We start from the raw sequence: 15,647 nt of genomic DNA, 5'->3' as shown, positions 1-15,647 counted from the left end.
CAACTTCCAGTGTGCTGGTCAATGGGTAGGTCTTACACTCAGAACGGACAAAGACTAGGAGAGGAGAAAGCCTCACAGGCACTGAAAAGGGAAAAAAAAAACCTGGCTGATTTTGTTATTTTATTTTCGGCAATTCGGTGAATCTGATATAGCTTTCATCTAAAGATAAGAGGATACTGGCTCACAAGGCATTTCTCTACACTCAGCTCTTTCCTAGCAAACTAGAAAAATAGGTCCCTTTTCCTCAAATTTCTCTTCCTCCAGGCAGAACTCCTGGCTTAGCCCAGGCAGCCGGCACTCCATAGGAACCCTCGATGATAAGAACTGCACGGAGGAGGAAGCTAGACTGTCTGTGTTCGGGAGCCCATCTTCAGGAAAATAGGGTCTGTGAAGTCTCAGATCACTCCCATCACATCTAGAGAATAACTCGGCCGTGTGTGTGTGTGCGTGTGTGTGTGTGTGTGTGTGTGTGTGTGTGTGTGTGTGTGTGTGTGTGTGTGTGTGTAAACGATGGTTTCCAAGAGGAACAACACTGTGTCCTGTGGGGACTGACCAGAATGGGAGAGGGTAGCTCATTATACTGTTGCCTTCTCCAAGTAAGACACAAGTGGGGCAAGAGGGACTGGCCTCCTGTTGAGTTGAGTGGGTCCCTAGTCCCGGGACCTCTTTCCTGGCACTGCAGCCTGGAAGCAGCGCTTCAGAGGGATGCACAGGTTCGAGTGCTCGCTGTGCGCGGGCCAGGGAAGATGGTCTGGAGGTGGGGCAGCGCTGCACAGACAAAAGGTTCTGCAGAGCCCTCCTCTCTCTCCCTCAGGTCCCTCTGTGTAGCGCGGCGCCCCATCTGGCCACTGAGTGACCTTCTGGCGAGAGACGCCCCCTTCCAGCGGGGCCAGGCTCTCTGCCTAGGCTGGTCCTTTATTAGATGCCCACATTTCCCAGCACCTCGGCAAGGCACGCCCCTCCCACCCTACACCACAAACACCCGCGCTGCCTTCACCCATCCCCTTCTATTGTCTTCAAAGAGATAAGTGGCTCCCAACAAGCACACCTAAATGCACCTCCCTTTTCTCTGGCTCCCATATCTTAGAGCCTTAAGGGCCGAGACGCCGCGAGCAAGTGCAGGGTTGAACAGGGGAAGCCAGGGAATAACCCGCAAGAACTTGGCATTGCAGACCCACCGTGTCCGCCTCGCAAGGATGCTGGTGACCTGTAGATTGCAATAGGCACTGAATGATGCTTGCTGCTGCCATGGAAATGGTGGATGTGGTGCGCTCCCAAACTGGATGCCCCCCAGGCCACTCCTAGGAGGCCGCTGAGGGTGAGCGGGACTATCCAGAGCAGGGCCAGGCGCCCCCCTGCGCCGCCACCACTGCCGCCTCCGGGCGATCCCAGCTCGGCACCGCACCGGAGCATCCTCTGGTACATGGCGGGGCGCCCGCCAAGGGGCAGCCGCCGCGGGAGACAAAGTTTGGGGCACAAGAAGAGGAGAGGAAGCCGGGAATCCGGCTGCTCGCGGTGGGCTGCGGGGCTGGCCGCCTCACCGCGCCAGGGCGCCCATCCTCTCCCTCTTTCGGACAGTCTTCTCGAGGTGCTGGAGTCTGCCGTACCCTACACCCCAAACAATCCGAAACATAGCCGAGGCGAATGCAGCTGGCAGGGGGGACTTGTCCAGAAAGGCAGCCCCGAAGAACAGCAAGCGCAGAGAGGGTGGCTGCTCCCAGGTTTGCAGGGTTCCAGGTTCTCCAGAGATACTCCCCAAGAGTTTCGGGTGAGAGTGTGTGCCGGGGTTGGGGAGCCTGGAAATTGTTTAAAGCTCCTCCCGGAGGGTCTTCACTTCTACATGACAGCCATCCACCGGGAATCCACTAGGTAAATCCATTTAGCATTGTGCGTGGGGAACGGGGAGACCACTTCGCCGGTCCAGCCTCCTTTCAGGAGAGAAGCAGACCCCATGGACGCGAGGCACCCCTTCCCTGCATTCAGCCCTGGCCAGCTCTCCAGCTCCCGCCAGCCTCCCCCGGGCAGCGCGCAGAGCAGCGGCGCGCATCGCCTGCTCCAGAGGCAATCTCCGAGTCCGCCGCCTCCTGACACTTACGCCCGGCGATGGGTTCAGAGGGAAGAGGGCACCCTTGTGAAGACAGCTGGGATCGAACTGGGGGAATCGAGCAGAGGAAAAGCAGGAGCAGATGAGAAAGCGGAGAGGTGAAAAAAGAAAAGAAAAAGAAAAGAAAAGAAAGAAAAGAGAAAAAGGAAAAAATAAAAGAAAAAATAAATAAAAGAACCGAAAAACCACACACGCTGGTGAAGCTAGGGGCTCTATGCAAATCTGCAGTCTCCAAACAGCAAATCACCGAAGCTCGGATGCAATGCAGAGGACGAGCCTATGTAACGAGGGAGGCTGGTCTAGCTTCCCGCAAAAAAACCGCCCGCTTTGCCTCTCCCTGGCATTCTCCACACATCATAGGGACACGTGGACAGCGATGCGGGAAACACCTAAAAAGCAACGCTCCCTCCTCAGCCAGGTGATCCTTCCCTCTGAATCACTTGGGCAAAAGGCACAGTCCCCTACCCCTCTACATAAAAGTAACCAGTGCCTTTAGAGCTCTTAAAAGGGAAGGAATCCGGCTTTATTTTATTGGACCAAACTTGTTCTACCCGGTGTTCAAAACCAAACTGCTAAAAAAGGCTTGACACCATTCACTCGGAGTCAGTTCCGAGGATCTGCTTACTGCATGTGTTATTTATAACAAAGAGCCTTCCCTCCCTTTACAACATCGTGCCTCACGGGAACCAGTGTAAGTCAGGGGGACGGAAAGTCCAGGAAGGCAACAAGACAGCAGCCCAGAAGAGGCAGAAGAGGGAAGCCGGGTACAGAAGAGGGAGAGAAGAGAAAGAGAAGTGATATGAATTAACTGCCTTTCAGTAAATAAATAAAGTAAACTGGGATATACAAGAACTCTTGAGATATCGAGTCGTCCAGCTGAGTTCTTTCCTCTTCTAATTGGCCGGGTTCTTGCCCTATTTCATAAGAGAAATAGAACCAAGGCCAAACATTCTAAGATCTAGTGTCCCCAAGAACAAAAGAAAAGGACATTTATATAAAACCGACATCTTTCCTGAAAGCTTTGTGGGTAAAAAAGAGCCTACTCTTTTTTTTTTTTTTTTTTTTTTTTTTGATTTTGCTTAATATTTAATTAAGGAAAACGTCAAACATTGTTAAATCCAAAGCCATAAACTGACTCCATATACCCATACCACTGAGATCTAAACAAGAGTTAACACTGAGCCTGCTCACAGTGTTTTTTATGTATTTCAAATGTGTGGACATAAACATACTTTGACCCTCAAACTCCATCAAAAAAGGAATAAACAAAGTTCAATATTTAGTATTCTCTGTCTCTGTGTCTGTGTCTCTCTCTCGTTCTGCCCCTTCTCTGTGTCTCCCCTCCCTTCTCCTCTTATCCCTCCCTTTTTCTTTTTTTTTTTTGCCTTTCTTTTTTTTTTTTTTTTTTTTAACTTTATTTCTTATGTACATTTGGCAAACATCCCCTTCCTCCCCCCTTCCTTATGGGTGTTCCCTCCCACACCTCCCCATTGCCGCCCTCCCCTGACAGTCTAGTTCACTGGGGGTTCAGTCTTAGCAGGACCCAGGGCTTCCTTCCACTGGTGCTCTTTTAGGATATTCATTGCTTTATGAGGTCAGAGTCCAGGGTCAGCCCATGTATAGTCTCTTTTTAGAGTGGCTTAGTCCCTGAAGCTCTGGTTGCTTGGCATTGTTAATATATGAGCCTACCTTTCATACTTGATCACACAGTGTAACCAGACAGGTGGGTACCTTTAAATCAAGATCTGGGGCAAAATGAAATATTGCTCGGGTATTAAACAAATGATAAGAGTCACAGTGTGCCCCCTAGGGTGGAAATCTTGAAGTTATTTCTGTGGAAAGACAAATCGACATACCTCTGAGCACACAACCTCTCATTGACTTTTCAGTCTATATATAATATTAAGCAAAAAAGAGAACCTGTGTTTTATTAAAATATTATTATTAATTATTGCTATATTAAGACAGGATATCATAGAGTGTTGACTGGGCTTGAACTTCAAATCCTCGTACCCTCTTCATAAGCACTGGGTTATAGGAATGTGTTACCATACTTGATGTGAACTCTCATATCTCTGTAAGGTATTCTGAGAGGATTTGGTCCAAATCAGTTCCTTATTCACATGGCCATTTGAATTTGTATATTGAATGCTAGGTCTTCTAAACAGTTAAGTTTGTAAGTCAATCCACCAACAATACTAGGAGTTCCAAATCAAATGAGTGGCAATCCATCACCTCCCATCTCCCACTCAAAGCATATTTCATTTTACTGGAAATATAATTCTTCAGAACTTCATTATTCTATGTAAATACATTGTTTCTCAGTCTCCCAGAGGGGCTGAAATATCAACAGAAGGGAACCTGCATCTTCTACTGTATGCTGCTTATATCCTTGTTTTGTTAAGCATATATGTTAATTCATATGAAGAGTCATCTTTATATGTATTATATAAAGTACAGCTCCAAGAGAGTGAATAATGTCATCTCCAGAATATGTTCTTAAGTTTTGGGGTGGAAGAGATGGGTGCACAGGAAAAAGGATCTGCTGGGAAAACCCAACAACCAGAGTTTGCATCACCAGAAACCACATACAACACTGTGGCCCCAGTGTGCCCCTAGAGAGATTAGAGGTGGTGACAGGAGACTCCGAAAGCAGGAAAATCACCTAAACTAACTTACGCAGAAACAAGAGATCTTGTCTCAAACAAGGGACAAAGAGGGCGACACCCATACATTGTCCTGTGACCTTCACACATAAGCAGCAGCATGTCCACATCCACACTCATTAACAAGTATGCACACACGAAGGGGTGCTGCTTATAGGCCGTATTTTGAATGTGACATTTCAATGTCTGCATGAAAAGAGGAGAGAAGACTAGTTTAGGTGACAGAAAAGCTGTGGTTGTTTCTTGGCAACATCTTTCACTAGTTCTGTCACATTGATTTCTTGGCCTCTCACAGAAACACTAAATTCATTCACAGAATAGTCACCCTCTTATCTTTCATAACAATCCCATGAGGCAGAAAAGGTGTAATGCACGATTTAATGTTAGAGTGCTTTTTACAGATCCAATTCTCATGCGTCTGAGGCAGGATGCATCTTCTTCCATACAGGTATAAAGCTCCATGGGCTGATTAATGTCCCCAATATCTCATACTCTGTCTATCAGTGAGGAATGCAGTGTATTCTCTCTCATTCCCCATAGATGGTGTAATCTGTCCTGTCCTTTCCAACTCGATCCCCGAAAGGGACAGGATCCAAGTCTTCCTTTGTACTCCCTCTAGTGCCCAGCATATGTGAAACATAGGTAATCTCAAACACACCAAGTTCTCATTATTTTCTACAGCTATGCTCCACAATCCTGGCCATCGTTATGGTCACTGTGAACACTGAAGCATCGATGCTTCAGAAATGTCCGGTTAGGTTCTTCTGCATTTTAAAACACTAGTTAACCAACGTTTTTTATGTATCTATTTAAATAGATTACTTGATATACATTGTTCATTAGCTAACGTTGAACTCTTGACCCAAATGAAGCTTGTGTAAGACATGCATTTTGTCTGTCAAGGACATTTGAGCCTGTGAGCCTTTCAGTGATAGGACTGGGCATTATTTTCAAATATTAAAATCAGTAAAGAAAAGCATAAAGGAGTAAGCAAGGAGCTTGAGAGATGACTCAGCGGCAGGAGAATCATGTAGGTACATGAGGCACTGTCTCAGAAAAAAAAAATTCAAAACCCAAAATCAGTCAGTCAAAGCAAAACAAAACCCAAGAGAGATATAAAAAGTTTGACACTAAATAAACTGCAATCTGAATGCTTTTGTGTGATACAGGCCCAGAGACAGGAAGGCAGAGAGTGGCTTGTTCAACTTGAGCTTTGAACCCCTTTGGGGGACTCAAAATTTCACTATTTTTATAATACCCTAATGATTATCAAAGCATCAGAATTAATTAGGGTGACACAGTCGAGTGAAGGGGGATGAAGAGTCTGTGTGAATAAACAAGATTGGCTGTGTTTGTTATTCTCTTCATTGTTAGGAAAAGATGAGGCAGCACCTTAGAAAAGTGACGCTGACGTGTTAAAGCACATACAAAGCAGAAGGCTTCACTGAGTTTTCCAAAGACAATCCACTGAAAAAGAATCTCCCTCCTGCCTTATATTGCTGAGGGCCTTGGGGGATAAGGAAGGGTTAGAGAAAGGGTAGGCTGGAAATCTTAGTTTTACAGGGGTCTCAAGAGCTTAAGAAGGAGTATTTATGGCTGTCTTGACAGAGAACATTGTAGCTATTGTTTCTCAGGCCGATGTCCAGGGCACCTTTGCAATACTTAGGAGGTGCTGGGGTGGACACAGTGCTGCTGCTGCCCAGGCAGTGTTTGTTATAAATGGCGATCATTTCGTGAAACAAGAAGCAGTTCTCTGTCCAGATGGTGGGCAAAAATCTTACAAACACATGCCTCTTTTGGATGAGGTAATAAAGCCTGTTCTTATTGTTTAATCTGTGTCTCTTCAGATGACTAGGCCTGCAGTTTGAGATCAAGCTTAGGGAAACTGAGGCATACCGAACAAGCTGTTGTTTTTAGATAGCTAGAAATTTTTTCAAAGGTGACGTGGGGCTTTGGCTACCTAATTTCTCTCTCTTTTTTCCTTTCTTTTTTTTCTTTTTTTCCTTTTTTTTAGTATGTGTAGTCCTTGAAAGAAAGTGACTTTATCTGGGGATCTCGTCTTTCCTTTTGAGATCTAGACTCACTATACTGCTCACACTGCTCCCAAGTTATCCTCTTGCCTCAGCCTCTGCAACAGCTGGGGTTGTACCAGCACAGCACCTCCTCACCTACAGTCTGTACTCTAGTATCACACCCATAGCCTTAGAGGCCAGGGACAGTTTCTAAAAGTCTTGGGCCATCACGGTCCCTGACAGTGCTGGAACTTTGCTTTTTCAGTTTGATTACATTTCTCTGGTTAAAAAAGATGAATATGTATTAAAAGTTGTTGAAGTGGGGGTTGGAACTGGTTCTCTGTGTTTCAAATATTAAAGTAGCAAACCGTGTGGAGTAGCCAAATCTCCTGCATGTACATTTTACTTTTATTTGAATAAACACTTACTATTAAGGTCTGTTTCTATAGTAGAAACTGATCTTCATCTTGCATTCACTATAACCTATTTGGAGATCAGTTGAGGAATAGTTAACCCTCACTTGCCCCTAACAACTCTAGCTCCTGACTTCTACCCAAAGGAACCAGATGGATATGTGCATCCAATGACCCCGAAATAACTCAAACAATGATCTGCCATGAGCAAGAATATAAATAGTCTAAGATGGACAATAGTGTTCAGAAGTGAGCGATGAGGTTTTTCAGAAGGGAGGAGGGAGAAAAGGAAGTGGGAGGGGAGAATGAGTGCAATTTGGAAAGAAATAGAACAGGTATGGCCATTTTAAATTATTTTCCCATATCCCAAAGTTACTCTTTCTGGCTTAAAGAATGCAATGGTTGCCAGGCAGATACCTCTACCTTTTCATGGTTTTCTTAAGCTTAATTGGAAATCCTTATGGCTCAGTATTAGCTTTTTAAATAGGAAAGTAGACATTAATGTAGCAGAGGGGAAGTATATTAAAACCCACAGGCAGCACTAATCTTTTAGAAATTAAAATGAGGAGAATGTCAGTCTCGCACCTTGCAGTTCTACTGATGTCATTGTAGTGACAAGCAGACCCCATATTTCCACGTACCTATACAGAGAACTGAGGAGAAAAGAGGGAGGGACTCACAAAAGAATAGAGTCTGTGAGAACTCTAAACATAAACTCCAGATCTTGTTACCTCTCTATATAATGTTAGGTCCTGAAGGGTATTTTGAGATTGATCAGTATAGAAGAACAAGGACACTAAGACAGAAAGGGGAAAACCACAGTCAACAGTTAAGAAAGCATTCTTGGGCTTCTAATATAATCCCTTTGTTGTGTTTCTCCCTTAATATGGTAAAACTGTAGCAGAAGAGTTATGTTGTGTGCAGTTTGTATATAGATTTAGAAGTTCATTTTCATTCCCCCGGCCACCATCCAGTCACAGACACAGACTGGTATATGTAGTCAATATGTATTACTTAGAGTCTACTGAGTAACATAAATCAGGGTGAATGGTGAAAGTTAAACATGAGCCAACAGGACATACAATTCACTGAAAGGAAATTAAAATCTGGATATTCAGTTGACTTCAGTGAAGTCAAGGTTACTTATATTTAGGACTGGAATATTTTATGATCTGTGTTTCCTTTGTCCTATTTAGTAAAAATGTAATTTATGATGGCCTAAATAAAAGTCAGTGCCTAAGCACCAAGCATCTTTACATATTGCAGGCATCTGCTTGAGTACCAATCATTAAAGTCACTCTCAGAATTTACTGTTTGTCTACTTTGCATCAAACTTGTATTGCTGACACTGTCCCAGTAGCCCCCATTCTTCCAAGGTGAGTGTGCTCATTCTTTAGTTGGGAAACATGGAACTGTGGTGCCACTGTGTGAGTTTGAATCTCTCTGGGTCATTATTAATATGATGTCAGGTATCACCTCTCCCAGTTTTCTCATCTACAGAAGGATTGTGGTTCTGCATTTAATATCATTAGATCATGTTTTATGATGGGTTACTTTATTCACATAGGCACATTTTTATCAGATATTGAAAACAAAAACATAAGAAGCTGTGAAGTTGACTTTAATTTAACAATATTTTCAACTCTCTTTACTCTGTTAAGCTTCCTAATTTACCAAAAAATGTATTAATTTGGCTTCCTTAAATCTACCATGCTTAAATTGTAATGTGCATTGAAAACTTTACAAGATATGTCATTTTGTTAATGTGTCAGGTCATAGGTTCGTTGGGTTTTGGCCTCCTGAATGTTTGGTGAACAGGTGACTCTGGAGCTGCTGGGTTAGGGGACAAGACTTTGGACTGTTCTTCTGTCTGAATGCTGCCCTTGACATAGGCTTTACTAGTGTGCTTTTTAATTAAGCTACTCAGCAATCACCTCACCTCCATTTAGCTGCCTTCAAAAGTATAGACATGTTAGTGTGCTCTAAGCATATATGTTGGTGTTGGACCATTTCTCTGCTGAAACCATTTTGAAGACTTTGAGATGCCATCATTTTCATCCGCCAGCATCAACTAGTCTAGTTGAAAAGTCTATTTCCATGCTGCTCTTTGCATCTGAGATCTTATTTGGTGACTGTGCTGGTGTCCTCTACTAACTAGCAGCAGGGCGACTTTAGGTAGGCTATTTAAACACAATTTCCTCATCAGAAAAACATGCTAATAGTTGAAGGGTCGTTGTGTCTATCAAGGGATGTGATACATTTCAAATAATATTACCTGCCACATAATGTACATACTGATGTTGTCTTGGGTCATTCTTTTCCTTTATAAGAAGAAAATCAATCATGTTTCCAAATAAAACCCCAAACTGCTAATGTTACAACCAGCCATCCACTACAACAGAAGCAAGTAGGACGTCTCTCCCGGTGCTGGCCTGTCAGGCTACGTGTCTGGCCAGCATTAGCCACAGAGAAAAGCAGTACCATAGAATGACATGCTGGCGTCTGTTTGCTTACACAACAGACCACAGTCCCCATGTTCTTGCCTCTCTGCACAAAAAGTAGCATGTGCTTGCTCAGGATAGAATCAGATTTAGAAGGACAATTATAAGCAAAGGTAGGAGGATGTGGAACTAATGCACAATTTGCTGGTTCTCTAGTAAGCACAGGCATTTACACCTGAAACAAAAAATCATATCCATATCATGTGTTTAATTTCCTGAGTACCCCAGCTCTTAGATCGTGAGCCAGCTTACCCTATCTTTGCAAATCTATATTCTGAAACCTACATCTCCATTTGAATGCAGTGAGAGGAAAGAAATCATGCAGTTTGGATAGGATTTTAAATAGCTTTACATGAGATGTGTAATATGATCCCCATCAAATTTGGTAGTTATTAGATTAGGTCTACCTTGCATTACAGATTCGCCACAGTGATACTTTGTTGTTAGCTATAGCTCAGCATGTGAGGCCATTGCTCTCCAAAGACCTCCTGCACTGCAGGCAAAGTTAGAGCTTCAAAGCAAGGCTAAAACCTCAAAGATGGCTGCTGTGCAGCCTCTCTGGTCTTCTCTGCCTCAGCTTCTGCTGTTTCCCCGGCAGACCCTGTGCCTCCACCCCTTACTCTTTTCTAAAATGGGGTGGGATGTTTGTTTGTTTGTTTGTTTGTTTGTTTGTTGTCCCATTACCCACCCTATTCCCTTATGGAAAAAAGAAAAGGATGCAACTCCACTCTCTCCTTATTCTTCCTTCCTAATAGTCAGTCATTCCTCAATTCATGTTTTTGCTTGTTTCTTTTTGACTTTTTGTTTTTGTTTGTTTTTTTTTGTTGTGTTTGTTTTTGTTTTCAAGACAGCTTTTAATAGTATAGCCCTGACTGCACTGGAAGTCACTCTGTAGACCAGGCTGGCCCAAACTCAGAAATCTGCCTGCTTCAGCCTCCCCAGTGCTGGGTTTGAAGATGTGCACCATCAAAACCTGTCTTCATTCAAAACTGTAAACATATTTCTTTGTTGTAATTTTTTGGATGCTATCAATTATTTACTTTCTTAATTATTGGAATATCAAAATGAAGACAAATAATAATATGCTCAATGATAGCCGTGCAGAGTGAGCATATGAATTAGCAAAGTTGCTTCTATCTCCATGTTTAAGGAATTTCAAAGGACCCAAATTAATTGAGAAATAAAACTCCTTCCTCAGTTTACCCAGGAACTCTTTGGTTAACATTTCCTCTTACTTATAATCAATAAGAAACTAAAGCTTAATTTTAACTGGAATGCCAAGGTAATTGATTATAAAGAATAATAGAATTCATTGTCATGTTTCTTACTCCTGTAATAAGTGGAGGTCATTCCTTCTGTTAAGGCATGAAAAACAAAATGCCACCAGGTTAAGTTGCCTGGTGGCAGTTGAATTTTGAGAGAAGTTCAATAGCTAATTTCTGAATCTGTGGCTGTGTGAGTTTATTGTGAAAATGCTGGCTTCATCAGTGACTTCATCATTCAAAAGTGACCAACACTAAACTTAGCATCAAATGTATTTACTGTGGGACAATGAGAGAGCCACAGCTGGAGAATGACAGGACTCGGTGTGGGCAGTTCATGATTCCAGTCTCTGGGAGTGTTGATTTTTAGGGTGAGTGGTACATGGTCCAAAATATCTATTCCTATAATATGGGGATGCTTTGTTTTTTGTATAGCACATATATGACTTCTGAAGCATTTTGAAAAGCCACTAATCTATTTTTTGTAACTGTCTTCCTTTTCCTTTTGTGAAAGACTTGCTTTCCCTCCCATTTCCTCTCTTCTGTTGCTGTGATAATTCCACCAGAGGACCACGCATTTATCTTGACAGGTGTTAGTAGATCCAGAGACCTCTGTGGAATTGTTCCTGCTTGCACCAGGTAGAGTAGAAAGCATAAGGCTGCAAAGGTAATGAACTTACCTTATTGCATTCTGAATAAAAGAAGCCACACAGCAAGGGGAATTAATTTGCTAATGTCTTTGTAATGAAGCTTTCATTAGACATATGTTGTAGTCTTCAATATCTAACAGACGGTACATGTTAAAACAAAGTAATACTGATAATTTTTTGAATGTCTGATGATTGCCTCATAGAATGTTCAATAAAATAGTTTAGCCTCAGATTGTTTTAAACACCTTATCACAGAGATGAAATTAACATTTCCAGATATGCATTTTTAAAAATTCTGACTAGATGAAACAAATGCCTTTTTCTCTATTTCTCTTCAACAGTTAAAAATAGATTTACTGTTTCATTGGAGGTGGTGTTGCAAGTTTCTCAGACAATATCTCAGACATCACAAGCTGGTAACCTTGAACTCCCCATGGTGGTGAGGGTGTATCTGAACACCTGACCCTCCTACTTCTACTTTCCCAGAGCTGGGATTACTTACAGCCTCCTTCAATAGAACCCAGCCTATGAATTAGTTTTTAAAGGATGGAAAAAAGAAATTTTATGTATACTATATAATTTCATTTATTAATGAAATTTAGAGGCATCTAATTGATAATGTAAGTGTTTTAATCCAATTCAAAGTGTTCTATATTAAAAGCAACGTTACGTAGCAGAGCAAGCATTGGCCTAAATGGAGGTTGAACTGAATAGTTTAACTGTGAATGAAAGACTAACACAAATCAATGCAATCAACACTCCTTCATGTCAGCAATATTTCATTTAAGATTTGTCAAAGACAAACTTCATAACGTTTCATAGAAAAAATGCTTCTTTCAGAAAATCATCGGTTTTGGAGCCCGGGCTGTTCCATTCTAGCCAATATTTATCACAGGGTAAAGAAGAACTACGAATAAGACATTCTCATGGTTCTACTCTGCCGTGATCTTAATTCCTTATTTCAGTTTTCCTTACAAATTCTCCCCTGTTTCTTTGTAATCAAAGTTATCCATGAGACTGGAAGATCTTATCAATCATGCATTTTACTATTATAATTTAAATCTACTTATTCAACTTTTCTTCGCTGCCACACATTTCAGGAGAAAAGGAAGCACAGGAAGAGAAAAGGAGAGGTTGGTCTTTTCTTCCTCAGCAGTAGCAGCCAACGACGACAGGAAAGCTATGCATCATGAAGAAAAGCAATTTCCTACTTGAGGGATTAGACACTACTCCCTTTTGTCCTGTTAAGTCAAAGTTTTAGTTATTTTTTTTACAAGTAAAACTGATATTTTTCAATTTACATTAATATTCTCTAGGGAAACTTCAAAAGAACACACAAACAGATGTTTCTCAACCAATCAACTGAAGAGATAAAACGTAAAATGAGAAAGTAACCATCTTAAACCCTCTCACAAGCATGTGTACAGCACGGGAAAGATTAAACTGCCAGACAAGCTAACAATAATTAACTCAATGGGAAATATTTTATATTGATCCACAAGGCTTTCTTCTTCTCTTTCTTTAGGAAAAATACAGGTGATTTTTATTTTGAAGCTACTCACATGTGGTAGCATTAGACATTTGAAGGCTATGCAAATGTCTACAAATGTTTGTTTTACCTCTTAGTTAAAAAAATGATCTTAACTACTGCCCTTGGTCAGCAATAAATTCATACTTGAGGAAATATGTAGCAGAACATCACACTCAATATCACCATATGAAAACCATATTCGTTTTAAGTGTATTTCCATTCATGGAGGCTTCAAGCATCTCTTAGATAATAATGGTAAAGCACAGGCACACATACAAAGCACGGAGAAGGAAAATCGAGAGCTGATTTTTCACACTCTGCTTTGTATATTGCTTATATGAATCATGTTCAAGAAACTTGTGCATTTTCAGTGATGAAATCTATCATGTCTATACTCAAGAACCAAAAGTCTTCAGAGCGAAATCCAAGTGTTGTGACAAGTCTTCTAATTTATTTCATCACATACCTTAGGTTCTCTGTTTCATCTGGCTACAGTCCCACCTTTCAAACTAGTGACTCATATCTTTACATGCAGTGAGTGGCCGTGGATCAAGCTCTAGCTGCTATTTTGATTGTGTGTTTCGACTTGTTAAACTACTGACATTATTAAGTCAGCTTCATGCTAAATTCCCTATAGGGACACTAAGGACCACACAACAATTATAGTCACATCGCAGACATTCCCTGCTTGGCAAACAACTAGAGTATTATTTTCTAAACCTGGTGAAAAAGAACTATTGCATAAGCCAGAAAATTGCTTGTGAAAGCTGAATGGAATAAATACCACCATAGCCAAATTAAAAGTCTGTGGACCAACTATCAAGCAGAATGAAATCGATCTATTGCAGCAAAATTAACTTAGAAAATCAAAACTGTCTAAGATATTGAAGACATTTAGGATGCCTGAAAAAAACTGGAATTTGTAAAGATGATTTTGCTTTGACCCAGTGAAAATCCATCAGTCCAAATATAAGTAAAAACAGGTCAGTTTAAATCTACTAGGTTTCTAGGGCTGGTGACAAAATAGCAAATCAAAATTTGGTTTGATGACACATCGGAGAATGGAATGTATGTTGAGATTCCTGTGGTCTTTTTTTTACTGTAAAATGGTATAATTTTGAATGAGATCAAATTACTTATTAGGTAGTTTCTGCCTCAAAACACTATCATTAAAAGGTGTGTGTTTGGGAGCAGGGTGGGGCTGTCCACAGTAATATTTCTAGAGAAACCCTATTTGTGCTTTCCTAGAGCAAGCCGTTACCCAAGAAAAGCTGATGTAACCCAGTAGCTCTAATTTTGCCTTCAATATCTACGTGTTGTTCTTCCTGACAAAGAGGACCATTTCAGTGCATTGTATAGCATTGTATAGCAGTGCAGTCCTCTGAAAACGGTCCTTTTTCGTCTTGCTTACAACCATGTTCATGGTGAGGTGCTGGAAATGGAACTAGCATGCCTTTTATTTCAGTTTATTTTGACTTAAAACCTTGCAACTCTCACCAAAAATATAGTTATTTCTGGTGAACAACACCCATCGTGACACCATGTCCTCTAAATCACACAGTAAGGATTGGGGACAGGTGTGAATACTTGATATCTTCTGACACGCTTTTTTAAGGCCCTGGGACACTTATTTAGACTTCTTCAGAAATCTTAAAACTAAGCGATCTATTTAGTCAGATATCAGTGTATTGGATTTTAGAAGCTAAATGCACACCTGACGAATGTAACCAATTTCCAGGAAAGATGGTTACTCACACGGGTGAGTCAGCCGGTCTATGTTCCAGGCACCCCACAGAGAAATGTGTTCCTCAGAAAACAGGTAACCTATGCTCTCGGTTTCTCAAGAGCCATAGCGTTTTAGGAAATGTAAAACAGTTGCTTTTACTCCAAGACCATTAAGGACAGTAATTGGGAAATAAAGTGGCCCAGGGCTCTTGAAAAGGAGAAAATGCCTTTGGGTAAGAACGTTATGGATCTAAGGGGAAGAGTTTGTATTGTTATTGCTGAACATGTCAGGGAAAAAATGAGACTAAGGACATTCCATTCACTGGAGGTATTAGAACTAGTAGGCTGAAGACACTGCTCAGTGGACCCTTACTCCACAGTTATGAAGATGTGATGTCAAATCCCCGCACCCTTATAAACAATGGCTCATGGTTGTGAGTGCTTGTAACCCCAGCATAGAGGGGCAGAGCCTGACGGATCAGTCACACTCTCTGGCCAGTCAGCCTAGCCCGGGTGGCCGCTTTCTATTCACTGCCTCAAGGCAATAAAGCAGAGACTTGGTGGCTTTCCACGGAGATCTCTGGTCCGGCTAGGTGTTCAGGAGAAGGGGGAAGAGCTGGGGCAGGGAGGGGGAGCTGCTGTCCCCACCACTGCTGCTGCTCCTTTCTGCCCCTGCAGCTTCATTTGCTTGGCCAGGCTGAGCCAGCAGGAGACTGACTAGCTGGCCAGGGGTGCAGGGGAGGTTCTGGCAGTGATTTCAGGAGAGCAGATCTCTTCACCAAG

The 15,647-nt window shown here is 42.0% G+C and overlaps 1 protein-coding gene across 5 annotated transcripts in view; it reads right to left on the bottom strand.

Moving 5' to 3' along the window:
* Positions 1-15,647, bottom strand: part of Nrxn1 (neurexin 1) — a 1,103,898-nt gene that overhangs the window by 416,438 nt on the left and 671,813 nt on the right. For 2 of the 5 annotated variants that reach the window (XM_032907819.1, XM_032907820.1), the window contains exon 1: positions 1,179-3,115. The exons of 1 other annotated variant lie outside the window; for it this stretch is intronic. In XM_032907819.1, coding sequence (XP_032763710.1) covers positions 1,179-1,425 — 247 coding nt within the window. In that variant the 5' untranslated portion in view covers positions 1,426-3,115. Of the gene's footprint in view, positions 1-1,178; positions 3,116-15,647 lie in introns of those variants that run through there. 2 more of the 5 variants (XM_032907821.1, XM_032907823.1) reach the window with 1 other exon arrangement.

Source organism: Rattus rattus, chromosome 7 (assembly GCF_011064425.1).
Source record: "Rattus rattus isolate New Zealand chromosome 7, Rrattus_CSIRO_v1, whole genome shotgun sequence".
NCBI lineage: Eukaryota > Metazoa > Chordata > Mammalia > Rodentia > Muridae > Rattus > Rattus rattus.
Note: the sequence above shows the minus strand (reverse complement) of the source record. Positions and strands in the feature narration are given on the sequence as shown.